This window comes from Lithobates pipiens, unplaced genomic scaffold (genome assembly GCF_037356315.1).
Source record: "Lithobates pipiens isolate NorthernLeopardFrog02 unplaced genomic scaffold, aLitPip1_a1.2 Scaffold_22, whole genome shotgun sequence".
NCBI lineage: Eukaryota > Metazoa > Chordata > Amphibia > Anura > Ranidae > Lithobates > Lithobates pipiens.
Genome location: NW_027507784.1, coordinates 63,781,800 through 63,808,404, shown reverse-complemented (window position 1 = coordinate 63,808,404; position 26,605 = coordinate 63,781,800). Strand labels below are relative to the sequence as shown.

The 26,605-nt window shown below is 40.1% G+C and overlaps 1 protein-coding gene across 3 annotated transcripts in view; it reads right to left on the bottom strand.

Annotated features, from left to right (window-relative positions):
- The window catches only part of PRPF40A (pre-mRNA processing factor 40A), a 63,595-nt gene that overhangs the window by 19,108 nt on the left and 17,882 nt on the right, over window positions 1-26,605 (bottom strand). For all 3 annotated transcript variants that reach the window (XM_077447670.1, XM_077447671.1, XM_077447672.1), the window contains exons 3-18: window positions 23,402-23,524; window positions 20,251-20,337; window positions 17,588-17,618; window positions 15,955-15,974; window positions 15,773-15,847; window positions 15,575-15,685; window positions 13,520-13,640; window positions 13,322-13,346; window positions 10,679-10,996; window positions 10,461-10,566; window positions 7,516-7,580; window positions 6,102-6,266; window positions 5,903-6,011; window positions 4,461-4,611; window positions 1,624-1,757; window positions 673-787 (exon numbers count right to left, since the gene is read on the bottom strand). In XM_077447670.1, the coding sequence (XP_077303796.1) occupies window positions 673-787; window positions 1,624-1,757; window positions 4,461-4,611; window positions 5,903-6,011; window positions 6,102-6,266; window positions 7,516-7,580; window positions 10,461-10,566; window positions 10,679-10,996; window positions 13,322-13,346; window positions 13,520-13,640; window positions 15,575-15,685; window positions 15,773-15,847; window positions 15,955-15,974; window positions 17,588-17,618; window positions 20,251-20,337; window positions 23,402-23,524 (1,756 nt within the window). The remainder of the gene's footprint in view (window positions 1-672; window positions 788-1,623; window positions 1,758-4,460; window positions 4,612-5,902; window positions 6,012-6,101; window positions 6,267-7,515; window positions 7,581-10,460; window positions 10,567-10,678; window positions 10,997-13,321; window positions 13,347-13,519; window positions 13,641-15,574; window positions 15,686-15,772; window positions 15,848-15,954; window positions 15,975-17,587; window positions 17,619-20,250; window positions 20,338-23,401; window positions 23,525-26,605) is intronic.

Genomic DNA, 26,605 nt, shown 5'->3' with positions numbered 1-26,605 from the left:
GACATTTAAAAAGGGATTTATGAATCCACCTGCCTGCATTCTACTAATCTGATACAAGTGCATTACTTTTTATTAAATTCAAAGCCGATAGAGTAACACTATGTTAAGTCTTTTGCTCCATATATATTTTCGGCTAGCTGATCTACTGATGGTTTTTGCTTCCTGATTTATCAAAGACCCCTGAGAGAGGACATGGGCTTTTCTTCAGTGGATCAGAGATCCAGTCAAGCGCTGCATGACCTCAGTGGGGGGGGGGGGGGATTGTTTGGGTCGCAGGCTTTTTGGCAAGCCTCCATTTTTACTTTCGTGATGGGTGTCACACAGCTGGGTATTTGATCAGCATTTCAACACTGTTTAGCAATTGACTTTACACATAGTCCCATATGATTTTTTGCACAAATCTTAAGATTTTTTTTTTTTTTTTTTTTTAAGTCTTTCAGGGGCCACAACAAGGCATAATGTAGATCATGACCACAAAAGTTGTACCGTGTCTACCTTCTCAGCAGCACCAAGTTATATTGATTAGCTTCTGCATAAAAACCAAGCAACAGCTGTGTTGGAATCCCACTTTCTGTAATTGGGGTTTATACCTTTATGCTTGCTGTATTCCCAAAGAATAATTGGCATATGTATACACAGACATTATGGAAGTAAACACTAGCAAGTAATTACCTGGCTGACCAAGCATGTTGGCAAATCGGATGTCAGAACTGACTGTGGGGTACAATTCCATCCAAGAAGACATCGAGTGTAAGTGACCATGTTCATGCAATTCATCTAAAAACACCTATAAAAACACAGAATCCGCACAATTAATGGCAAAATATTATTGCTGCTATAAAAACAGATATCCTACTCATTAAGTAGATATGCAAGCTGCTATTGTCAATTTGATTTTGAAGCTGTATGCGTCAGGGGCGTCAGTACAACTCTTGCACTTTTTGGGCATGTCCTAGACCTGGAATTAAGCAATAGCAACACACGTATGTATTTCTAGAAGATTTTTCATATGAACAGCTCAAAAATGTGTCAGTGAGCAAATACTTAAAGCGATTCTAAAAAGCTACATTTTTACTTTAAAACATATTAGGCCCTTTTCACACTTGTGCGACCTGAAGGTCGCACGATTTTGCCACAACTTGAAGCAATGCCCGTGCAATCTTTAGGCCTATGTACCTCAAGTTGCATCAAAGTCGGACCAAAATAGTGCAGAGAATACTTTGACGTTGCTGCGACTTTAAGTCTCACAGATATGAATGGCACTCATTGAAAGTCATAGGGTACAACACAGGACAAGTCGCACAAGGGTGAAAGGGGCCTTATTACCTGCTCTGAGCAATAGTTATTGACAGAGCAAGCCCGATCCTATTCTTCCCCCGCTGGTGCTTTTAGCTCCTCTCCCTCTTTCCTAGTGACCCCTCGATCATGAACTATGCTCTGCATGCCCATAGATATACACAGTGGGTGATGGGAGAGGGAGAGAGGAAGAGAAGGAGAGAGGGAAGAAAGGGGAGTTTTCTTGTGCATAGTGCTGGATCAAAATAAAGCCCAAGCATAAAGGGAAGACTGGGGGAAAAAGCTGCACACACAAAAAAAAATAAATAAAAAAAATATAAAGTTAACCTGGAAAGATTCTCGATTCTTCCTCTGCCGGCGTCTTTCCCTTAGCAAAGTTTTTTGTTTCTCTTCCTCCTCTTCCTTTTCCAAAGCCCGAATATGCTCTTCAAAACATATTAAGGCATCTTCTTTATCCATATCTGCAAAAAAAAAAAAAAAAGTTAAATTTTCAAGCTGCACTGCAATACAATTAATATAAGAGGTTCCCCTACACAGAACTAAAATATTACTTGCTTGCTGGTGAAAGAACAGAGGAACAATTTTAGTTTCTAGATTTAGACACTGCCATCTGAATTGCTTCCATATTCCATACCGAACAGTGTTGGGTCCTTGTATGGAGAGAAGTAAAATTTACAGCAACCAATCAAATTGCACTCAGTAGCCTGCCTCAGGTAGTTAAGCGGTGCACGTCATCTTGCTTGCAGATGATATAACTCCATATGAAATAAACATTTGGGCTCGATATTACAATCCATATGTAATTCAATAAAACATAAAAAACAGTGATATTAACATATATAGTGTTCATCTTGACAAATATCACTTATCAATGTATGAAATGAACTGTAAGTCTATTATGATTAATCTGTATATTGTGAATAAAAGTCCAATTATTTAAATCATAAAAAAAGCTTCTGCGCAAAGTGATACTATGATATTCTTTAAATCTTCTCTTTCATGCGAGACTTGCACACTTGTGCTCTCTCCTTGGGTTTGTGCTCTCCCCTCGATTGATGGGATCTCACAACTAAGTTTGGTCAGATAAGGCTGCTTAGTCTCCCAGGACTAATAAAGATGTATTTTCTTCTTCCAATCTGTCTGTGTATGCCTCCTAATGGCAATAGTTTAACCACACATGCAAGAGAAAGAGCTCCACATAGTGCTTCAAACGCATTAAAAAATATCTTGGACTTTATTAAAATATGTATTGCACTCACATGTATAAGGTGCTCCAGTGCACCAACTATGTACAGCGCGTTTAAATCCAAAGCTGTGACAACAGCTCCATGCTATGCCAATAGGTAACTCAGCGTCTTGTTCCACCATGTGCCCCTCCCCTACGCCTTACGTCACATGACTTCCTCAGGAGAAAAGACATCTCCTTAGTCCTGGGAGACTAAACAGCCTTTTCTGACCACACTTAGTTGTGTGTCACCTCCATCAATTGAGCTGAGCACAAACTGGAGGGGGGGAGCACAGGGGGGCAAGTCTCACTCACATGAATGAGAAGATTTAAAGATTATCATAGTATCACGTTGCACAGAAGCTTTTTAATGATTTCAATCATTAGACTTCTGTTCACAATGAGCAGATCACAATAGCCTTACAGTTCATAAGTGATATATTTGTCAAGACACTACGTTAATATTGTTATGTATTGATTCACATATGGATTGCAACATTTAGCGCAACTATTTCACCACAAATTATCACATTTATATTGGAAGTGTGCTACCAGTTGCAAGCAGTGTTTTTTGATCATTACAATAATTAGCTTCTTGCAAGACTGATTATTAATGGTAAAACTCCACACTTCTTGCTAAAGTTTAACTTATGCAAATAGTTAGAGCTGAACTCCAGCCTTACCTTAAGTCTCTCACAGGTTTCTCCCCTTTACTGAAAGAGTACTCGGAGTTAATTGCATACTCTGAGCTTCTCACAGTTTGCATGACAAGCTACAGCGAGAGTTGGACAGAGCCGGTCTGATTTCCTGGCTGGAGAATGCCCAGCACCTAGCTCTTAAACCTGGCCCGATTGTCCTTTGCCCACCACTTACATCAATTGAATTATAGCTTTTCAATCATGGAAGTTCAGCATCGTAGCCTGCCTAGAACACCCACTTCCTTCAGACTGATATCCAACCATCAAGGCATTTTTATATTTTCATAACTCCTCCAAAGAGCCAACCCACTGCTTGCATCAGTGTTGAAATCTCTTGAGAGGAGTACTGAGGCAGGGTGCTGACTTTTCAAGAAGCCATGTAGAGCACCTCGCCAGCCCCTCCTCCCACCAACCATGATCTGCTTTGTACTGCATAGAGAAGACCTAGAGATGACATCACCGAACCTAAAATAAGGTATGTAATTGAAATGTAAATACTAAAAAATGTATTTGCATGTTTTTACATAGTAAAAAAAAAAAAAAAAAAAAAAAAAATGTTGACAATTCCCAAAGCCCTGTACATTCTGAGGAAGACGTCTAATCGTTTTTTGAAATGGTTGACCCCCTCAGCTGGTACCATTCCTGGAGGAAGGCATTCCATATTTTAGCTGCACTACCTTTATGAATAGTTTTATCTACCCAGGGATTTATTACTCTATCCAGACATTTTTGTGATTCATACACCCCTACCAAGCCACAACAGCCAGGACGGTGACAAAAATAATATTAAAAATAAGGAAAAACCTGCGGAGCCACCTCCTGCATACTTTGACTGGTGCAGTCTATGCAGAACTAGTGCAGTAGCAACGAACCTACCAAGGAGGATTGAGGAGCAGAGTCTGTGATGGTCTGGCAACTAATACAAGATAGCCTTGTAGATCCCACCCAGTTGAACTACCTCTGGAGCAAGATGCCCACCAATATTAAATGAGATTTGAGGGGGGAAAAAAAAAACCGCCACAAACACCACAAGCCACTTATTATATAAGTATGTAAAATGCATGAGCGTTGTGGTCACAAGTCTGTTTACTCATGACAAAAACACCTAAAAAATATCTTCAACTGTAATCTGAACACAACTGGAACCTGGTTTGCTGGCAATAGCAACTTTACAAGAAATCTAGAATAGGGTGAAGATAACCCAGGCCATTAATATGTCATCATAGTAAAGGAATACACACTCTGCAGTTCCTCATCTTCAGCAAAAGTAGGGTTGTCCATGAGGTACTGCTGTGCTTCTGACCATGTTGTACAATAGGTTACATTTGCCATGTTATCCAAGATATTCTTCAACGCTTCCCAGTTCCTCTTTCTGAGCTGCTTGGCTTGTTCCTGAAAGACAGACAAGCACAATTTTTCATGAATAAAATGAAATACAGCAATTAGGAGCAACACGGTCAAATCTTCCACACGGCAAAAACAATCTAATACCTTGTGTCTGCAGTCCATTCACATAATGATGATAATGATGATTGTTTTAGTTGGGGATATCAGAGTAAAGAGGGCTGAATACAAAAATGCACACCATCATTTTCAAAGATTTGTAAAAAAAAAAAAAAAAAAAAAAAAAAAAAAAAAAAAAACATAATTTTCCTTCCACTTCATCATTATGTGTCACTTTGTGTTGGTCCATCACATAAAATACATTTAAGTTTTTGGTTGTTACATGACAAAATGTGGAAAGTTTCAAGAGGTATGAATACATTTCAAGGCAATAAAACCGGCTTGCAGTAAATACCTTATTTTGCCTCAATACTCCTCTGTAGAGCCATCAGCCCTGATGCAAGCAGCATACTTACTCTTGGGAGGAGTTATGGAAATATTAGAATAACCCAATGAGTGTCAGTGCATGCTGGTCTGGAGAAATGGGAGTTCCTAGGCAGACACCATTGCATGTAGTCTGTCTTGGGTAAAGCCCAAGTGAAATCAAACAAATGAAAGGGGTGTGCTAGTGACCATAATGCTGGGAGAGGAAAGGGCTAGACCAGGGGGTAGGCAACCTCTGCCCTCCAGCTGTGGTGAAACTACAAGTCCCATGAGACATTGCAAAACCCTGACAATCACAGGCAGAACTCCTAGAGGCAGAGGCATGATGGGATTTGTAGTTTCACCACAGCTGCAGGGCCGATGTTGCTTACCCCTGGGCTAGACAATGCTGGACATCCTTCAGGCTGGAAATTAGGATGGCTTTACTGAGTTGCTGCGGCTTCTAATCTACACTGTGAAACGCTCACAGTGTGCAGTGAGAGCACAGTAAGCTATGTTAGTAGAGGAAAGATGCCTGTACAACTGTGCAAGACTAAAAAGGTAAGGCTGAAGTTCAGAATAAATAGGAAGTCAAGTATCTTTAGCAGAGCAACCAAAATGTGCAAGGGAAATAAATCAAGTAACAGATTACATATTAGAATCTGTTTCTATTTTACAATACATGCCTATAACTCAATTACAACAAATATAAGGAAATTAAATGCTTCAACCAAATGTGCGTTTTCTAAGCCTGACTGAAAAATCACAGTGATCCCAAAGAGTCGGCAAGCGTAATACAGACCAGTCCTGTTGTGTAGTCCTAAATATATGCATCTCCGCAATAGCAAAAACTAACGATGCTACAGAAGATGGTTACCTTTTCTTTCTTTGAAAGATAGAACAAAACATCTTCATAAATTTCAAGACGGTCACGTTCAGAAATTGCATTCCAGACATCTAGCTCGTTGAACATCTGCTCTGCTTTTCTGATAGGCAGAAGGAAAAATACATTAAAATAGGAAGGCACGATGAAACCACACACACAAAATAATAAAAAGATGGCATACAAGTCTTACTTGTATCGGGTGGTTGAGGTCATCTTCTCATGGTTTTCTAGAAACCGCTGGTAACCTTCTTTAGCCTCTTTGTATTTCAACCTGGCTTCCTCCTTCTCTTCTTTTTCTGTCTGTACCTTGTATGCATTAAATGCCTGTTTCTTCTCACTTAGCTTTGTCAGTGCGCTATACAGAAAGAATGTGAGGAACATATAAAAAAAGTACATACAGAAAATCAGATTCCTCAAGGTTTTTTTTTAGGATGTCACGATTCACTTCAAAGTTTATACTCTATGCACTTACGTGGATGGAATTCCTAAACATTCACTATATTGAGTGTAAAAAAAAAAAAAAAAAAAAAAAAAAAAAAAAAAAAAAAGAAGGGAACTGGACTTCCTATTCTTCTAAAATAAAAATTTGAAAAAAGGTATATAGTTTCCAAAAAAAATAAATAAATTTATATATATATATATATATATATATATATATATATATATATATATATATATATATATATATATATATATATATATATATATATATATATATATATATATATATATATATAAATAAAATGGGAGAATAGGAAGGCCAGTTTTCTCATTGGGTTCCTTATATTCATGTGAATGTTCGGTCAAATGGAAAGGAGTAAGTTATTTTTTTTTTTATTCTCTTGCATGCTGTTTACACAAGACTTTTTAAAACTTTTACACCGGTATTCTTAAAATAACACAAACACATCTTATATGGTGAAATTGACACCCGACTATCACACCCTATATGGAGCACACTGGACATTCGAGTCAAAAACCACAGGCATTAACACTAACACCCCTTCCAGCTGTAAAACTTTTGGTACTTACTGTATCCAAAATAAAATAATTATAGTTCTAGTTTAATTTGAAATTATGTCCATACACTTTTGGCCATATACAGTAGCATAGGTGCTATGGTCCAGTATCCGCAAACTATGGGATGGGCATCTAAATTACATCAGAAGCAATTTATATTAGGCACAATGCCTATAAGTGATGAAATGGTGCTGTGCAGAAGGAGGGGGAGATGGTGAAAAGCCAATGGCGTGACTCATAGTTAGGTTGAAAAAACAGGTCAGTCAAGTTCAACAAATGTGTACACTTTTTTGTTGTTGTTGACGGAAAGTAGAAATTGGAAAACATGCAAAAAAGCAGCAAAAGGAAGAAAAAGGAAGCAAACGCTCCACTTGTGCCAACAGAAAATGTGTAGATGTGCATTTTTTTTTTATTAAACTAAAAAAAAATCTAAACTTAGCCCAATAAAGAAAATAGGAAAACCTACTAAAAAGTCACTTAAAAAACACAAAGTTTCTCAAAAGAATACAATCAAAAATTGCTGCTTGCATTGCTGCTTGCATCTTCTCTGTGAATACCAAAATTTGATTTTAAGTTATAGTTACCTATATCTTGGATCATTGATGATCATCTTCATAGCTTGTTCCCAAGAAGCATTAGACGGCACACGCTAGAAGGCAAAATAAAAATGACCTGAAAAACTGTACTCCACCAATAATGGTCTGCATATATCCTGCCATGAAAATAAATGCCAAAGCTGAACTGACAGTAACAGAAAACAGTTAATTGAACCCTTCAGTCAGACTTGTTATAGCGTAGTTGGAAGCTATTGTTAAATTTGTTTATGTGAAAGATGAATATGTTGCAGTTACCTATATACAAGGAAGAAGCTGCTGGCCCCATCTTTTAGAGCAGGCACCCTAGCAGAGTTCCACTTTCCTAGTACATACAAGTGGCGCAACTTCAGACAGGCATTGGTACATATACTGGCCAAAACCATAAAGATATTCTGGAATAATCCAATTTTTTACACTGTGGGACTGTTTTGGAGCATTAGGCAAATTTTGCCAAATTTAAAATACTTGGTTGTTGTCACATTTTTGTGATATGATACCAATGGAAGCAACTTCAATGAGCAGAGCCATCGGCCTTCACAGAGGTGATCTAGGAGCAATAATGGGTAGACTCAGTCAGCAAAGACTGGGCAATACTTTAAAAACACAGCATCATCCTGGCAATATGACTGATGGTAGTCTGCCTCAATGCCAGGAATATTGCATAAATCTCAATGGGGACTTTAAAGCTGAATCTACAATTAAAGTATTGGTCTTTATAGGCTAGGGAACTGCAACCAAGCCAAATGAGTAGGTTTGTTTATGTATGTGTGTATGTATAATATATATCTCCATCTCTCATCACACTGCATTTTTATCATAGAGTATGTGTTTGTCATGCTCATATAATTGATAGGGTGCATTAACAAAAAAGGGCTGCATAACTTTGATAGTTTCCTTTGAAACTAATAAAATCCCTGAAACAAAAGCCCAGAGGAAGGAAGGAACATTGGCTTACAAGCCTTGTCGTCATGTAAACAAATTACATTTGCCCAAATGTTTTTACTTTTTGCACCGCAAAACTTAGCATCAGAAGCTTTTGACGACATCTCAGATATGCTGCACCATGTAGGTGCACTTCTGCTGCTGTATATCAATGGGTACCAGAGCAAACAATGACTGATGAGAAGGAACACACATTCCACTTCATGACTGCACAAATCCTAAACAAGAGTAAACCTCGTGTGTCATTTTCAACATTAACCACCAAGTAAAAAGCGGTATTTTTGCTAGGCTATTGTGGGCAACCAGTGGCTTCAGGACATTAACGGACCCTCACATTTTTGTAAATATTTTATTATATATTTTCATGCGACACCGAAAAAATTACACTTTGTTACAATGTAAAGTAGTGCGTGTACAGCTTGTATAACAGTGTAAATTTGCTGTCCCCTCAAAATAACTCAACACACAACTAAACCGCTGGCAACAAAAGTGAGTACACCCCTAAGTGAAAATGCCCAAATTGAGCCCAATTAGAAATTTTCCCTCCCATTTGTCATGCGATTTGTTAGCGTTACAAGGTCTCAGGTGTGAAATTTGGTGTTATCGCTCTCACTCTCTCATACTGGTCACTGGAAGTTCTACTTAAAGAACTCTGAGGATCTGAAAAAAAAAAAAAATGATTTGTTTCCCTACATAAAGATGGCCTAGGCTGTAAGAAGATTGCCAAGACCCTGAAACTGAGCTGCAGCACAGTGACCAAGACCATACAGCGGTTTAACCAGACAGGTTCCACTCAGAACAGGCCTCGCCATGGTCGATTAAAGAAGTGGAGTACACATGCTCAGTGTCATATCCAGAGGTGGTCTTCAGGAAATAGATGTACGAGTGCTGCCAGCATTGCTGCAGAGGTTGAAGGGGTGGGGGTGCTCAGACCATACGCCGCACACTGCATCAAATCAGTCTGCATGGCTATCGTCTCAGAAGGAAGCCTCTTCTAAAGAAAGCCTGCAAACAGTATGCTGAAAACAAGCAGACTAAGGACATGGATTACTGGAACCATGTTCTGTGGTCTGATGAGACCAAGATAAACTTATTTGGTTCAGATCATGTCAAGCGTGTGCGGCGGCAATCAGGTGAGGAGTACAAAGACAAGTGTGTCTACAGTTAAGCATGGTGGTAGGAGTGTCATGGTCTGGGGCTGCACGAGTGCTGCCATAACTGGAGAGCTACAGTTCATGGAGGGAACCATGAAGGTCAACATTTACTGTGACATACTGACGCAAAGCATGATCCCCTCCCTTTGGAGACTGGGCTGCAAGGCAGTATTCCAACATGATAACTACCCCAAACACACCTCCAAGACGACCACTGCCTTGCTAAAGAAGCTGAGGGTAAAGGTGATGGACGGGCCAAGCATGTCTCCAGACCTAAACCCTATTGAGCATCTGTGGGGCATAATCAAATGGAAGGTGGAGGAACACAAGGTCTCCAACATCTCTGCAATATTGTCATGGAGGAGTGGAAAAGGACTACAGTGGCAACCTGTGAAGCTCTGGAGAACTCCATGCCCAAGAGGGTTAAGGCAGTGCTGGAAAATAATGGTGGCCACACAAAATATTGACACTTAGGGCCCAATTTGAACATTTTAACTTAGGGGTGTACTCACTTTTGTTGCCAGAGGTTTAGACATTATTGGCTGTGTGTTGAGTTGTTTTGAGGGGACGGCAAATTTACACTGTTATACAAGCTGTACACTCACTACTTTACATTGTAGCAAAGTGTAATTTCTTCCGTGTTGTCACAAAAAATAAAATAAAAAAAATAATATTTACCAAAATGTGAGGGGTGTGCTCACTTTTGTGAGATACTATACATTTCAGGTAGGTGACAACAGGTTTTGCCAACAGTTTTTTTTTAATACAGATTACCTTTTATACCTTGTTACCTATTACCTTGTATATTCAAATCATAGGTTTTTATAAATGAGATACCTTTTCTTTCAAGAGTTCCTTAAATGCTTGCTTAGCTTCTTCCTTTGTGTTCCATGTATACGTCTTTTTAAGAGCCTTTTCTTCCTCCTCTTCAATTGAAGCTGAGCTGAATTAAAGAGCACACAACCAGGTTTGTAATGCAATAGGCCAATATGGATAAATCAAAAATCAGGGAAACTGTAGCACCACACACAGACACACATAGGTTGTTTACTTACTCTGCTAGGACCTCTTGTTTGGCAGATTCCTCTACAATGCCACTGCTGCAGACTTCAGGGTCCTTCTCTTGAATGGAAGACGACACAGAATGGGCTTGTTCTTCACCAGAGTCATTGACCATAGTCTCAGAGTCTAGGGCAGGTGTTGTGGGGGTGGACATGGTAAGCTCTGCTTCAGCAGCTACTACCACAGGTGTGGGTGTGGGTGTGCTCGCTACCTCTACAGCAACCGAAGCTGCATTTATTTGTACAGGTGCAGGAGCAGGAGCAGGAGCCGGAGCAGCAGGAGCAGGAGTGGAAGCTACGGTTTCTTGAGAACTGCAAGAAAAAAAAAAAAAGGCACACTTGAACAAAAATCTGGTTTAACCAAGAATACATTTTAGGGCACCTTTTGAATAAGAAGAGTTCTGAGATTTTTTTGAGAGAGGGTTTTTTTTTCCCCTCTTGCAGTCATTCTGCTATGAAGTTTACAAAGTGTATGAAAAATCCTTTAGGCCTGGTCACACGATTTTCTGTGTGAAGCTCTAAAAACACTCAACAAGCCAAAACCCATTTGTTTCAATGGCCTGTTCACATCTGAGCATTCTGTCGCCTGAAGCAAAATTCCTGTCGCTCACAAAAGTACGCAAGCTTCTTTTTGGTAGATTACAAGCGTTTTTGGCTCCATAGATTTCAATAGAAATGCCTAACATTTTATGAGCAGCTTCTGCTGAAATAGCGGCTCTCCACCCCCAATTTTCACTCCTCCCCCTAGTGCTTTCTATTGGCTAAACAAACACTTGAAGCTGTAAAACGCTTGTAAAAAGAGGCAAAAAGGCTAAAAAAAAAAACAAATTAAATGACATAGTTACATACTAAGGTTGCATAAAGATACCCTCAAGGAGCCCACAATCCAAGGCCCCCATTCATATACTAGGGCCAATTTTGGACAGAAGCCAATTAACCTACCTGCATGTCTTTGGCGTGAGGAAAGAAACCAAGGTACCCGGAGGAAACCCACGCAGGCACAGGGAGAACATGCAAACTCCAGGCAGGTAGTGTCCTGGTTGGGATTCAAACCAGTGACCCTTTTTACTGCTAGGCGAGAGTGCTACCCACTACACCACTGTGCTACCCTACAATATAAATATATGCCTGAAAAACACCAGTAAAAAATAAATAAATTATAAATCGATATGCTCAGGTGTGAATGCAGCCTTCTAGAGATCACCTATAAAGATATGAAGGATTTACAGAAAAAAAAAAATCAAAATAAAAAAAAAATAAAGCCGACGTGCATTATAAACTGGAAATCAAAAAAATTAGAGAACAATTTATGAACATGTGTTTTTTTCAGAAATAATGTGATCTTAATTGGTCAACATTTGATGGAGTTTTTGCTGTGGCTATACCACGCTAATAGAACAGTGTTTTTAAAAATAACCAAGGCACTTCAAGAAAAAAAAAAAAAAAAAAAAAGAAGAAAAACAACTTTATTTTGTAGAAAACAATGATCAAAATTAGAGAACAGCAATGAACGTAGCGCAGAGAAAGATAACAACTAAGATTTCTAAGGTTAGAACAATGAACAATAAGGAAGTGTACATGTGGCCACAGGACATCACTCCTAGTCTAGCGCTAACTTTAATCCCCAGTGATAGAGCCATTTCGATATACATATACATTTTTTGGAATTTAAAAATAGCGCTTTGCTTAAAGTGGTTGTACACCCTGCACAACCACTTTTACCTAAAGGTAAGCCTATATTAAAAGGCTTAGCTGTAGGTGCTGGAAATCTCCTAAACCTCCACAGTTGAGGAGAAATTTACAATAAAGCTGTGCGCCAATGTCTGCGGTGCATGCATACTTTAGAAAAGGCAGATTGTGCCGTCACTGGTGGCTTCAGCGCGCATGTGTGGGAATGCCTTCGTGCGACTCCGGCCAATCACAGAGACAGAGTTTGAAGAGGGGTAAAGATGGACACTCGCTGCTAGTGGGGACAGCAGTGGCATTGCGGACTTTGGTGTCAGGCAAGTTACACATAATGGGCTACTATGCGATGCATATTAACCCATTATGCTTTACCTTTGCAGGGAAATGGAGGAAGTAAAACCCATCACGGTTTACTTCCTCTTTCACAACCCGATTCATTTTCTGACGTTCTTTAAGATCCTTGGGAGTCAGCAGTAGCCACTGCTTGTGCTCCCGCTATCGACAGCTAAGACCTGTCAGTGGGGCTCAATGGAATGTTATTTTCCTTAGAAACTGTTGAAGTGTTAAATGATGTGGTCAGTACAGATTTAAGGGCCCATTTCTACCACTGCGTTGTGTTAACACATTACATGCAATAGTGTGCGGTGGTGCTGTTCATTGTGACCGGAACCCTACCGCACCTGCATTGCAGAACACCACATGGTAATGCACTACCGTGTGTTGTGGTCTACTAGCAAAAATGCTGTAGGTCTGATTTTAAGTCTGTTGTGGTGTGCTGGGCAGCCCATCCAAATTTAAGGGCTGTCATGACAACTTGTATTGCGAACAGCCCTGGTGTGAATGGGACTTTAATAATTCTTAGCTAAAGATACAACATAGAAAACCATATATAATCTATTTTATACGTGTTGGTTAGTAAATTGAAAAAAAAAAGTAAACAAAAAAACATACCTGCTGCTTTCTTCTTTAATCATTGCTGTAAAAAAAAAAAAAAAAAAAAAAGTTAATAAACTGCCATTTCTCCTTAAAGAAACAATATGGTAAGGGTTCAAGCATTTTAACATGCAATATTCTCGCTTTCCCTGTTTGGCAATGTGCCAAATTCAGCAAAAAAGTGGATGTATGGGTTATGGGATATGATAGCATTACCTTCCAGATCTTCAAGCTCTTTAGGTTTGGCCCAACGAGATTCCTTTGTCTGAGAATTGTAGAAATATGGCTTTCCAGAGTCAGATTTGAACTCCTTCCAGGGACATTTGGATAGTAATTGCTAATTGAAATAATGACAAATACATCAATGATTTGGAAATTTTTTTTTTTTTTAGAAATGGTACTGTTTGACAAATTTTAAGTATGAAAAAGATTAATACTAAAAAGTACAGAAAGACAGATAGACATGGATCCCATGCATCACCACATACTTTAACAATACAGAAAACCGAGTCACACAATCGGAGAACCAGAAAGTATTACAGAGGACTCACAAACAAAAATTTAACATTAGATCTTCACACAAGACAGGCCATTAGAAGCACAGGTACTTCAATGATATTAAGGACTCGTGTGCATAGACTTTGGGGGTGTCCCTGCTGCTATTCTTTGCCATCAAAAGCAAAATCAGTTCTTAAAAGCTTGATTTAAAAAAAAAAAAAAAAAAAAAAAAAGCACCTAAAAGCATACTGCACTTGAGCATTTCTGAAAGCTAGGCATCTTCCTTCAGAAAGGAAAGAGGTTTTCCTGAATTAACACTAGGTAAAATGTGAAGTATACATAAAGTTGCCTGCCTTCTGCCTTTATTAATGCTGCACAACTTTTGTAATAAGCAGTGAAAAAACACTTTTTTTATCCACTCGACCTCCAGATTTACCCCCCGCCCCCCCATGACCAGGCCATTTTTTGTTATACGGCAGTGCATTGGTTAAATGACAATTGCGCAGTTATGCACTGTACATGAAAAAATTTAATTTATGTCAGTTTTCCCCCACAAAAAAGAATAAGCTCTTTTGTTGGCATTTGATCACCACTTTTTTTTTTTTTGCACTTTTAAAAACAAAAAATAATATTTTTTACTTTCTGCTTTATAACAAACATTTGATACAAAAAAAATAAAAATAAAATTTCTGCATAAATTTAGGCCAATATGTATTGTGTCACATATTTTTGGTAAAAAATGAAATATTAATAAACATATTGATGGGTTTGCACAAAAGTTATAGCACACTATAATATATATATATATATATATATATATATATATATATATATATACATACATATACATATACACACCACAATACAGGTGATCAGTGCTAAAAATATACACAGTAACTGTACTGACATTGGCTGGAAAGGTGGTTAAACGTCTAGGGTGATCAAAGGGCTAATGGTGTGCCTAACCGGTGTTTGTGTTTACTATGTGGTGCTTTTACTAGGGGTTGGAACGGTTTTGTAGGGAAAAAAAAAATCCAGCACAACATTGCTGACAGGACAGAACTCTGCATTGTTTACAAAAGTAGAGCTCTGTTCTATCTTTCTCCCCGCCGATCAGTAGGTGCCGGCGGTCATCCATTGGTTGCCACCCGCTCTTCAGCTTGTGCTTTGACTAATCACAGCACAAGCGGCACACCCCCTACACGTAAAGTGCTGGATCAAGTAATAGGTACATGATGCGGAACTGGAGAGGAACTTGGCCGCTGCATTGCGATATTATGTGGTCGGCAAGTGGTTATGCAAGGTCCGAAGCACAGTTGCATAAAAACAAGAAACTAATGAAGAACCATCCTAATCCTACTGGGAACGATCCTAAAATCCAGCAGATTGGCATAAGGGCAGGTACATAAAACCAGATAATGGAGATTATAGCTAAATAACTGGAATAAAAATAAAAAAAAATAACGTATTTCCACACAGGGGTCTGCTTTAGTCCAAAAGTCCACCACTGTCAACATTAGGCTAGAAGCTGTATACACCAGTCTCAGATAAAACAATAGGATGTAATGTAACCGCTGTTTTAGCATAAGCTAAGAAAAAGGTCACATTTAAAAAATATATACTTATTTTTTAAAGAAATTAAATGCGGCTGCTTAATGAATGGGAACTTCCTAGCTGAGCAAACACACAGTACTTCCACAGCAGGAAAATAAGAATTTATGCTTCCACTTGACAACTAGTTATTAAACCAGCAGCAATAAAAAAATGATTTACCTCGGCTGGGGTTTTCATTTCATCTGGTTTCTCCCACGTAGACTGCTTGGTTTCGATATTATAATAATATGTCCTACCATCTGGTGATTTATGTTCTGTCCACAACGATTTCTACCAGAGGAAAAAGAAAAATGCCAACATAAGGGTGGGAATATAAATCAATGGCACGGAGAATAAACAAATGAATTAATGGCGTACTGGCTTGGCGGGCTCTTCGTTAGCGGCAGGGTTTGCTGAAATGGCTGGAGGCGCCGAAATTACAGGATGTGGAGCCTAAATATCAAAATTAAATCACATTCAGAAAGGGCACAACTGAGAAATAGAAACAGATATAAACACATTTTTTGTGCACACAAATTTCATCAATGTTAATTACATACCTGCGTGACTGGAGGCTGAACTAAGGGGAAAGAAAAATACAATTTTAAATTAATAATATTTCTTAGCTTGTCAAGAGAGTTTATTGTGGTATGGAGAACATATCCGCATATAGTCAGATGATTAAGTGATTCATAGATAGAGCAAGAGAGATTGGGATTTTGAATATACCCTTCTCACTTATACTCAATTGGAAGATATATATTGTATAAAAAAAAAAAACTACTGTCATTTTATTAAATAGCATTTAAAAGAACATATGGCGATCATCTATATCAGCAGCAATACGACACGTATTTTAATACATCACAAAAAACAAGCAATCCGTATCTTTCAGAGAGGTCATCGCATTTTAAGAATATACGGCTTCTTCAGGACCCACAAGGATGCGTTTATTGAGAAAGCTTATTCACAATAATAAAACAAGTCTACAAAAGATCATAATTTTAATAACAGAATATCACGTTGCATTGTACAAAGATACAGATCTGAAATCACTTTATATGATACATGAATACAACTCTGAATTCTAAATATCTCGTACACATTGGCTGGGAGTGTAGGAGATTGGCTTTTTTTTTTTTTACTCCAGACTACATATGTTGAAAGGCAGAGGGAAGGGGAGCTGAAAACAGGCAGAGAGGAGACCTGTGGTATCTTGGCTCAGCAGCCATGATAATCGTGCCCTGTTCTGGGGGGGCAGACAGAATCTAGCAGGATCAAACAGGTACTGTAAGAGATACAGAGAAGTAATGCAAAAAGCACCAAGCTGCAGCTTGCACATTAAGGGACAGGAGCAGCATTTTTTATTTTTTTGGGTTAACAAACACTTTAAACGTTAAACCACTTTTTTTTGTAGAATGTGAAAGAGGTTACGCCGAGTACCTAAATAGATACCAAACATGTCACGCTTTAAAATTGCGTACGCTCGCGGAATGGTGAAAAACTACGGTACTTAAAAATCTCCATAGGAAACGCGTTAATGTAACAGGTTACTGATTTAAAATTACAGGTCTAGTGCTAGAATTATTGCTCTCGCCTTAACGATCGCAAGGACACTCCACGTGTGGTTTAAACACAGTTTACATACGCAGGTGCAAACAATCCTTGGTTTATGCCCAAAAGGCAGACGTGACATCAGACGTCACTCCAGTCCGCCAAGGGCATAGAGCCGAGTGGGGGCCATCCTGGCCCCACCTCGGCTTCTTGCCTTGCCATTGGCTGCACCTGGACTGTTCCCAGGTTACCGATGGCTCCAGCAAGCTCGGGAACCACTGGAAAGTGGCGGGAGGGGGCAAAAGTGATCCCATAGCAAATCTGCAGCAGAAACCACTTTTATCTGAAAGCTGTCCGCCTGCTATAAAGATACCGGGGGTTATGGCAGCTAGCTAGCTGCTGCCATAAACCCGGTATTTAACATCAAAAGCATGACGTATATTTACAGATAGGCGGTCAGTAAGTGGTTAGGATGCATATGCACATATTTAATAATACACTAATGTAATTTTCTTTGCATCAAATAAGAGCAACATAATAAAACATTAGTACATATAATCCCTGCAGTTCTGTACTTTCAAATAATATGAAATGTAATGGTGTGACATACACAAATACTGTACAAGTAAGGTCACCTACCAAGTGTAGGATCCAAGCTGTTCACACCTGGCTGTCAAAACAAAATTTTAAAAAAGTGAATATGTATTCCACAGTAAATCAAAGCCATTATTGTGTAAAGATGACAAATCAATATTCCATAAATGTCACATCTTTATAAACAAATACACATACAAATGCCATACATAATGATCTGCAAAAGCACTTATATTTAGAACACACACTATTTTTAGGAAATTCAAGCATGCAAAACATAGTACATCCACCGGTCTCTGTAATAAAAGCTCCACCCAAAAGGGGAATTGCCACATTTCCCCCTCCTCACCCAATGACTTTTTTGGGAAGCTAGTTCGCAAACACATGTAAACACTCTAAGTGCAGTATTAAAAACATTTATTGAGGCAAGTATACAGCTCAACTACTCACAAGTGAATAGAGGGCAAGTGTATTGTGATCATTTGTTCCTGCAGTGTAAATCCGGGGAGAGTCAGTTTCTGTTCCTGGGATTCAGCTGGCGGCTTGGATGGGGGTTTCCAACAATCGCGGCTCAGCTCGGGCGATAAGGGATGCTGAAAACTCAGGAGCAACGTCACATCTGGTACACCGAACAGGGGAAACCGCTTTGTTTTCGGGGCATGCCTGCTCCTTCCTCAGGCCCAGCCCAGGTGAGTCCACTTAAATGCACATAGAACCAAGTACTATTATAGTCTGAAGAAAGCTCTATGCTTGTAGTTAAGGAAAGGTTCTGCTGAGGGACAACATAAGAGGAAGGAAGGAGGGAGATGACAGAAAGGGATTGAAGAAGTGGGAGAGTACGGTGACAGCGCTGAACTGCTCACTCAGTGCCCGGCTTCATATTTGGACTACGCACTTGAAATTTTCCTGCCCACACATCCTCTTCACATATACGGCACATGGAGGGGCTGCACAGAGGGAGAGGAATCGGGTAGTGCTGTCCAGACGCTTGTAGCCCAGGTTGAGTGAGAACGGAAAGCAGACACTTGTGTGGTGTGAGAGAAACCGGAAGTTCAGGAGGGTCAACACCCCGCCACATTTTCATTTTTTTTTTCCGGAATTGATTTTCGTCATAGGTTTGTCAATGGATGAAAATTTGCTCTACCTCTTGTTTTGTTTTCGTTACTATAAAAAAAGCCGCTGACTAAAAGGTTTTCATTGACCAAATTAACACTGGTTTAGCCAAAATCGCAAGGTAGAAGCTCCTAGCTTAAAAAAGGGCAAGACATGGTCCTAAATGTTGCTGTATGAAAAAGAGTGTGCGACTGGTTTGTACTGCCACGCTTCTGTAATAACGTTTAAGAACTCTTAATTCAGAAAGATACCTGTATGTGCAAATGACCATACGTATGCAAAACCATATTAAATCCACAAATACAAAAAGGCATTCCATATAAAGATCTAGTTTGCAATTGTGTGCGATGTGACCAAAATCCGCGTGTAGAGTCTGATAAAGTCCTCAATACTACATGGGGCCTAGCTGTGCTGTCTGTCTATGGACACAGACAGCGTGGCTAGAAATAGGAGTTTACAGGTGTGCCACCATAGGAAGCTGCTTCCTATGGTGGTACTCCGAGAACAGAAGGAGCCAGGAGTGCTGGCGGGGAACCCTAGAAGAGGAGGAGGAGGAGGAGGAGGATCGAGGCTGCTCTGTGCAAAACCATTGCAAAGAGAATCTAAGTAGAACATGTTTATTATTTAAAATAACTTATTTTTTTACCCTTTACAATCACTTTAAAAAACACTTTTGCAATATAAGCATAGCTGTTATACCAGAATTCAGGCTGTCCTGCAAGACAGAACAACCAGGTTTGGACCCTTAAAGGGGTTGTAAAGCCTCAAGGTTTTTCACCTTAATGCATTAAGGTGAAAAACCTTCTGTAGTGCAGCAGCCCCGCCCCCTTTTACTCACCTGAACCCGATCGTTCCAATCAATGGGGACGAGCACAGCAGCTCAAGCCGGTGTCTCGTGTCCTCATTGGATAGATTGATAGCAGCACAGCCATTGGCTCCCAAATTCAGTCAATCAAATCCAGTGACACTGGAGCCACAGGGTGGGGCTGAATCCTCTTGTGTCAGTGGATGCAGCAGCAGGATTCAGGAGCGCGCCTGCACAGGTGCCCCCTTGGAATGCAGGTCTCCGAGGGGGCACTTGATGCAGGGAGTGTACTTATCTCTATCCAAAGCCCTGAGTATGATTTCTGTCTGCTCCCTAGTTCCTCTGTTAGCAGCATTAGTCACTTCTGACAGCTTTTCTCAACACAAGAGATTAAAAAAATTTGATGGGGGAAGGAGAGCTCTAGCACACAGCCTGTGACCGATACCCTCAGCTCTGCAAATTCCCCATGTATGTCTGAAGACCGACCAGGGGAGGGGGAATGGGACAGAGGGTGCCAGGTTTAGCTCCCCGGCCTGTTTTTCACAGTTGAGAGATCCTGTTTAAATTCAGGATTTTAAATGGATGTAGAGCACATAAAGCTTTAGATAAACAGGTACAACTTATGTGGGTGGATTCGTTCCATCTGTGTATCACCAGACGCTGGGCACTTCATCGGGTAAGGGTTCAACAGCCACTTTAAAGTAGAAAACCCTAACAAAAGGACCGTTTACTGCATAAAACTAACATTAATATGTAGCAAATAAAAAAGCCAAGAAACTTGTGTACATACCACCTGCATGCTGCCAGGCATCGTACCCGGTGCCACATGCGCTGGCATCATCATTCCAGGAATGAGGGGAGGAATCATTGGAGCCATCTAAACAACAAAAACATGTTATAAGATGGTGGAAGACAGAATTAACGTGGAACATGGAATAAAATTTTACCAATGGCTTAAGGCCACTCACACCAACAAAACTGTACATAACTGCAGATTTTTGACTGCATGTTTACATGCATTTAAAACATGTTTGAAGCACACTTGACGCAAGCTTTGCATGCCTTATCAGTGCATTTTTCGATACGTTTTGGGGCTTAAAAAGACATTATGCAGTGCATCTGAAGCAGGTTACCTGCGTTTGCGGTGCAGAAAAATGCAGCATGCTCTACTACTTTTTAACTGCGCTGAACTGCAATGCAATGATATGAACCATGCCCATTAGGTAGGAGAGCACAGCCAAACCACACATGAAAGGAATCTGGATAAACAAAAGGCAAGGAGAGTATAAGACAAAACGGGAGCATAAGACCCCCGCAGAGGGACCAGTGGAGTCAATCGTGGACCTAGTTACACCGATCGCACTAGATTGAAGTGCTCAGAAGCTGAGAACCAATACCTGAACACCTAAAAGAGCGCAGCTTGACCTTATGGTCACGCTCTGAGGTGAGCAGCCATTTCATATAAAAAAAGGTGGCTGTTGCAGGCTATATATTCATATATTCAGGACGAGCGCCGTCAGATTACATCCAGTGAGAATCTCCTGTTTACTTGGCGGCCTCTGTAATAGGAAGTCCCATCTCCTGGGCCACCATTGGAACACTGTTCTGTCCATCATAGGAGATTCACATTGTATGCAATTGTCCCGCCCCCCTCCCTGTCCCCTCTAATCTGCAGAGATCAGGCTGCATTGATGGCAATTGTGAGGCTGCTTCATTGATGGCACTTGTGAGGCTGCAGATGGGCACTGACCTTTATTTTGCCTCAAAGTTCCTCAAATTTAAGTTTTTTCCCTGAAACTTCACTCTTAAAATGAATGTGCACGTTTTACGCTGATAAACACGGTTTGTATTTTTTTTGGACATAGCCCCGCTTAAAGTGGTTGTAAACCCTTACCTGTAGGTCCAAGAACTATCTCCTAAACCTATACGGTTTAGGAGATATTTACCCGAAGACAGACACCGCTGTCTATGGCGCATGCGCCGTAGACAGTGGCGTGCAGGCGCACTGGGCAGGCTGCAGCGATATGCCGCGAGTGTCGGCTCCCATGCGCATGCATACTAGCTCATTATGCCTCTGCCTTGCAGGGTGTGTTTTTTATTTTTTTCCCTTTACTTCCTCTTTAAGTATTCCATTACAGATATGCCTATAGGATTACCTTCATTTTGGACTGTCTATGCAGTTCAAAATGCATCCAACTGCGTTGGGTGTGAAAGGGCCCCACTCTGCAGCTACTGCAAGGCTTTTCTAACCAAAATGCCCTGCCCATTGCAATGAATAGACAGCACTTCCAAAGCTCCGCAAAACAGGAGTTGTTACCCTTTGAGTAAAAACCGCCCCACTAGCGGCCAAAAAGCATTGCAAAAGCGCCGCTTTAGCGCTAACAACCAAGGCTGCCAGTGTGCAAGTAGTCTTAAAGGGATGTTAATGCTGATTCAATGTACAATAATGAGGCTGGAGACAAAGCATTGATAGACAAGCTGCACTGCTTAAGACTACGAATAGCCTAACTAGGAACTACAGGGGTCACCTATTTAGCAGCCATAGGAAAAGTGTGTGTAAATTGCAAGAATGTCTGAACAGAATTACGAAATCCTTTAGTGGTTAAACCATCAAAAACACGTACATTTCAACTGTGTATTTAGGGAATTGCCTGGCGTTTTTCTCCGCCTCACAGAAATACTGCTACTAACGTCTTTAAAGTGGTTGTAAATCTCAGACATGAAATATGAGCAAAGCATATCCCTTTATAGTGTGTACTTGTCTCACTTAAGAGCACTAAGCAGAGTGGATTTGATTTAAATCAAGTAGATTAAAATCACTAGTAAAAAGGCTGGATTTAAATCATAACTTTTAAAGAGTAACTGTCATCTCTGCCCCGCCGTTGACTCACCGACAGTCCCATTCACTTTAATGAGATGACTGGTGATGCGGCAGTGACACAACAAGGTGAGGGACGTGGCGGCAGCAGGTGAGTGGATGCCAGCTAACAGGTGCTACCATGATGGATCAAATGACAGGTGCTCTTTAAATGTCTAAAGGACTTATTCTTGCTGGTCGTTAGATTCTTTAATATTTGCAAATAAAATGAAGGTTTCCTATTTAAAATAAGCTTTCAGGTTAGGAAATATTCCCAAACGGTCTCTTATGGCCTGCTACCATTTTGCTCCTCAACGGAGGGATAAAGCACTTTAAGTTGTGTAAAGAAAGATCACAAGGTTTATTATATGCTGCTTAGAAGGTTTCACTTTCAATTGTATTGCTTGACCTTCCTGCTCACACTTAGAGCCTGGTACAGATGCATTTCTCTTCAAACAATCATAGTTTGTAGTGTACAAAGATTTGCAACACAATTCCATGAAGAAATATTTCTGAACTTTGTTTCATCTCATTATTGTGAAAATGTGTGAATGCATCAATGCAGTACATGTTATCTCAGCTTGCAGTGCTTGGATTCATTGAATGAGTTACATACAGCCTCATGCCACATAAAGCTCCATTTCATGCTGAATAAACTAAATTATTAAATGTATCTTAAATAGAAAAAAAAACAACTATCTTTAGATAGATTTTTTCACTCAAAAAGCAGTTTATTAAAATAAATTGGACACAAATCCCAAAAAATCAAAACATTTTTTAATCCACCCTGGCACTAAGTGCAATTTCTCTCTGCTGCTTTGTTCCTCTACCATCAGCATGAATCACTTCTGACAAGTTTTCCTGACACCAAGAAAAATGGTGAAAGGGGAGGGATCTCCAGCCAATTGACAGTCTCAGCTCTGTTACTCCCAATCCTAGGGACCTGCTTCCCGCACAATGTGCAAAATAACTGACTGCAGAGAACAGGGACACTGGAAGTTCAGTATCCAGAGTACTGACGATATGGAACATGACCTTTAAATAGCATTCACTAACAAAGTCCAATAAAAGTTCATTACATTACCTGTCCCATTTGATGAGCACCCATTGGTCCCATCAAAGGTGGGATCATGCCTGGTGGTGCCAGATTTGGTCTTGGGGGTAAGCCACCCATTCCCATGCTTGCAAAATGGGCAACGGGGTTCATCTGGTAAAGATAAAAAAATAAAAAACAATTAAAGGGTTTACAAAACAAATGCAATGTTCCTGTTTTGGAAACCTGTCATTAGCATACATAGAGCTTGCCATTGCTGACCTCCCCCTGAAAAAGCTAGCCGTCAGTCATTCGGACCTTTTTGCTTCAATACTTGAGTCATTGATCAAGTCCGACTCTACCTAGACTTTTGGTGACTCAAAGGAAAAAAAACAAAAAAAAAAAAAAAAAAAACAGGAAGATTTTATGACAGTAGCACTTTCACAAGAAGAACCCCTCCAAACCAGTGGGAGTCTGCTTACTGGTTTACCTCATCTGAAAAAGCAACAGCAATAAAGACCGGGCCACTGCCTTCAGAGTAATGCTTTTAAATGAGATAGAGGAGGAGATAGAGATATCAATTTTGTGCTCATTAGTTTACATACCCTGGCAGAATTTATGATTTATTGGCCGTTTTTCAGAGAATATGAATGATAACACGAAAACTTGGGAAAACTTTTTTCACTCCTGGTTGGCGTTTGGCACATACACACAGAACAACGTAACCTGTATGTTGCCATTTAAGAGGCAGCTCGCAGGTACGCCCCCGCCGGGAGCTCCGTGACTGCGGGTCCCAATGTCTGCAGGGGATACCCGTGATCGTCTCACGGCGAGGAACAACAGGGAGAGAATGGGGAGATGCTAATGTAAACAAGCATCTCCCAGTTCTGCCTAGTGACATGGTCACTGAACAGCTCTCCCTGTAATCGGGAGCACTGATAAATGACATGTCACATACAGCACACAGTTATAATCACTCCCTATGACACACTTAACTCCTACAGTGCCACCTAGTGGTTAACCCCTTCACTGCCAATGACATTTGGTTTACAGTAATCAATGCAATTTTTTTAAGCATTGATCGCTGTATTAATGCCAATGGTCCTAAAAATGTGTCAAAATTGGCCGATGCGTCTGCCATAATGTCATAGTCACGAAAAAAAAAAAAATAATTTGTGGGAAAAAAAAAAAAATAAATAAAAAAGGACATCAATTGTCAGTTAAAGTGACGCAGTAGTGAATGGCAGAAAGTGCTCTGGTCAGGAAGGGGGTAAATCCTTCCGGAGCTGAAATGGTTAAAGGTAAACATCCTCACCTGTGATGTGTGTGTGTGTGTGTGTGTGTGTGTGTGTGTGTGTGTGTGTGTGTGTAATATAAAAAAAAAAAAAAAAAAAAAAAGAAGAAGAATGGTCAAAGGGTCTGCGGGAAAAGGTAGTTGAACTGCATGAAACATGAAAGGGATATAAAAAGATATCCCAAGAATTGAGAATGCCAATCAGCAGTGTTCAAACGCTAATCAAGAAGTGGAAAATGAGGGGTTCTGTTGAAACCAAACCACAGTCAGGTAGCTCAACTAAAATTTTGCCAGGAAAATTGTTCGGAATACAAAGATCCCACGAATAACAGGTGAAATACAGGACTGTCTGAAAACATGTGGTGTGGCTGTTTCAAGATACACAATAAAGAGGCGCTTGAAGAAAGATGGGCTGCATGGTCAAGTCGCCAGAAGAAAGAAGTACTACGCAAATGCCACAAAGTATCCCACTTACAATACGCCAAACAGCACAGAGACAAGCCTCAAACCTTCTAGCAAAAAGTAATTTGGAGTGATGAGACCAAAATGTAGCGTTTAGGGTTGTTGCCAAAAAGCTACATTTGGAGAGGAGTCAGCAAGGCCTACGATGAAAGGTACACCATCACTACTGTGAAACACGGAGGTGGATCGCTGATGTTTTGGGATGTGCAAACTACAAAGGCACAGGAAATGTGGTCGAAAATTGTTGGCAAGATTAATGCAGTATGTTATCAAAAAATACTGGAGGAACATTTGCATTCATCAGCCAAGAAGCTGCGCATGGGATGTACTTGGACATTCCAACATGACAATGATCCAAAACACAAGGCCAAGTCGACCTGTCATTGGCTACAGCAGAATAAAGTGAAGGTTCTGGAGTGGCCATCCCAGTCTCCTCTGACCTCAATATCATTGAGCCACACTGGGGAGATCTCAAATGTGCAGTTCATGCAAAAACAGCCCAAGAATTTACAGGAACTGGAGGCTTTTTGACAAAATTAATGGGCAGCTTTACTGTCTGAGAAGATAAAGAGCCTCGTCCACAAATACCACAAAAGACTTCAAGCTGTCATGGATGTTAAAGGGGGCAATACACAGTATTAAGAACTGGGGGTATGTAAACTTTTGATCAGGGTCATTTGGGTAGTTTCTGTCATTTAAAAAGAGTAAACACAGTTGATTGATAATAAATGGCTTCAGCCAAACACTAATCATGAGTGAAAGAAATGTTTGTGTGTTATTCATATTCTCTGAACAATGGCCAAGAAATCATAAAATTCTGCCAGGGTATGTAAACTACTGAGCACAACTGTGAGATATATATATATATATATATATATATATATATATATATATATATATATATTAGAGGTCGACCGATATGGGTTTTTCTCTGGCCGATGCCGATATTTAGAAATCATGGCGGCCGATAGCCGATATATGATGCCGATTTTTTTGGGCCGATATGTTAGGCCGATTTTATTTTATTTCTTTATTTTTTTCCTTTTTTTATATATTATTATTTTTTTTTTTTAAATCCCCCTTGATCTAACACACCTTTCCCACTGGGGCGTTTTTCAGGCGCTTTTGGGATAAAAATAGCGCCTGTAAAGTGCCTGCAAAATGGCTCCCCTGCAGTCTGTGTGAAAGACAGAGTGCTTTCACACTGAGGCGATGCGCTGGCAGGATCTTAAAAAAAAGTCCTGCAAGCAGCACGTTTGGAGTGGTGTATACCGCTCCTCCACCACTCCTGCCCATTGATATGAATGGGCACCACTGCCAAAGCGCATGCAATGCGATTTGGCAGCAGTGCTTAATGGGCGCATTTAACCTCTTCCTTGGCCGCTAGCTGGGTTATATGTGCCCCACTAGCAGCCAAATAGCACCGCTAAAATGATGGTAAAGAGCCACTAAAACTTGCGTTTTACCATCAACGCCTGCCCGCTCCAGTGTGAAAGCGG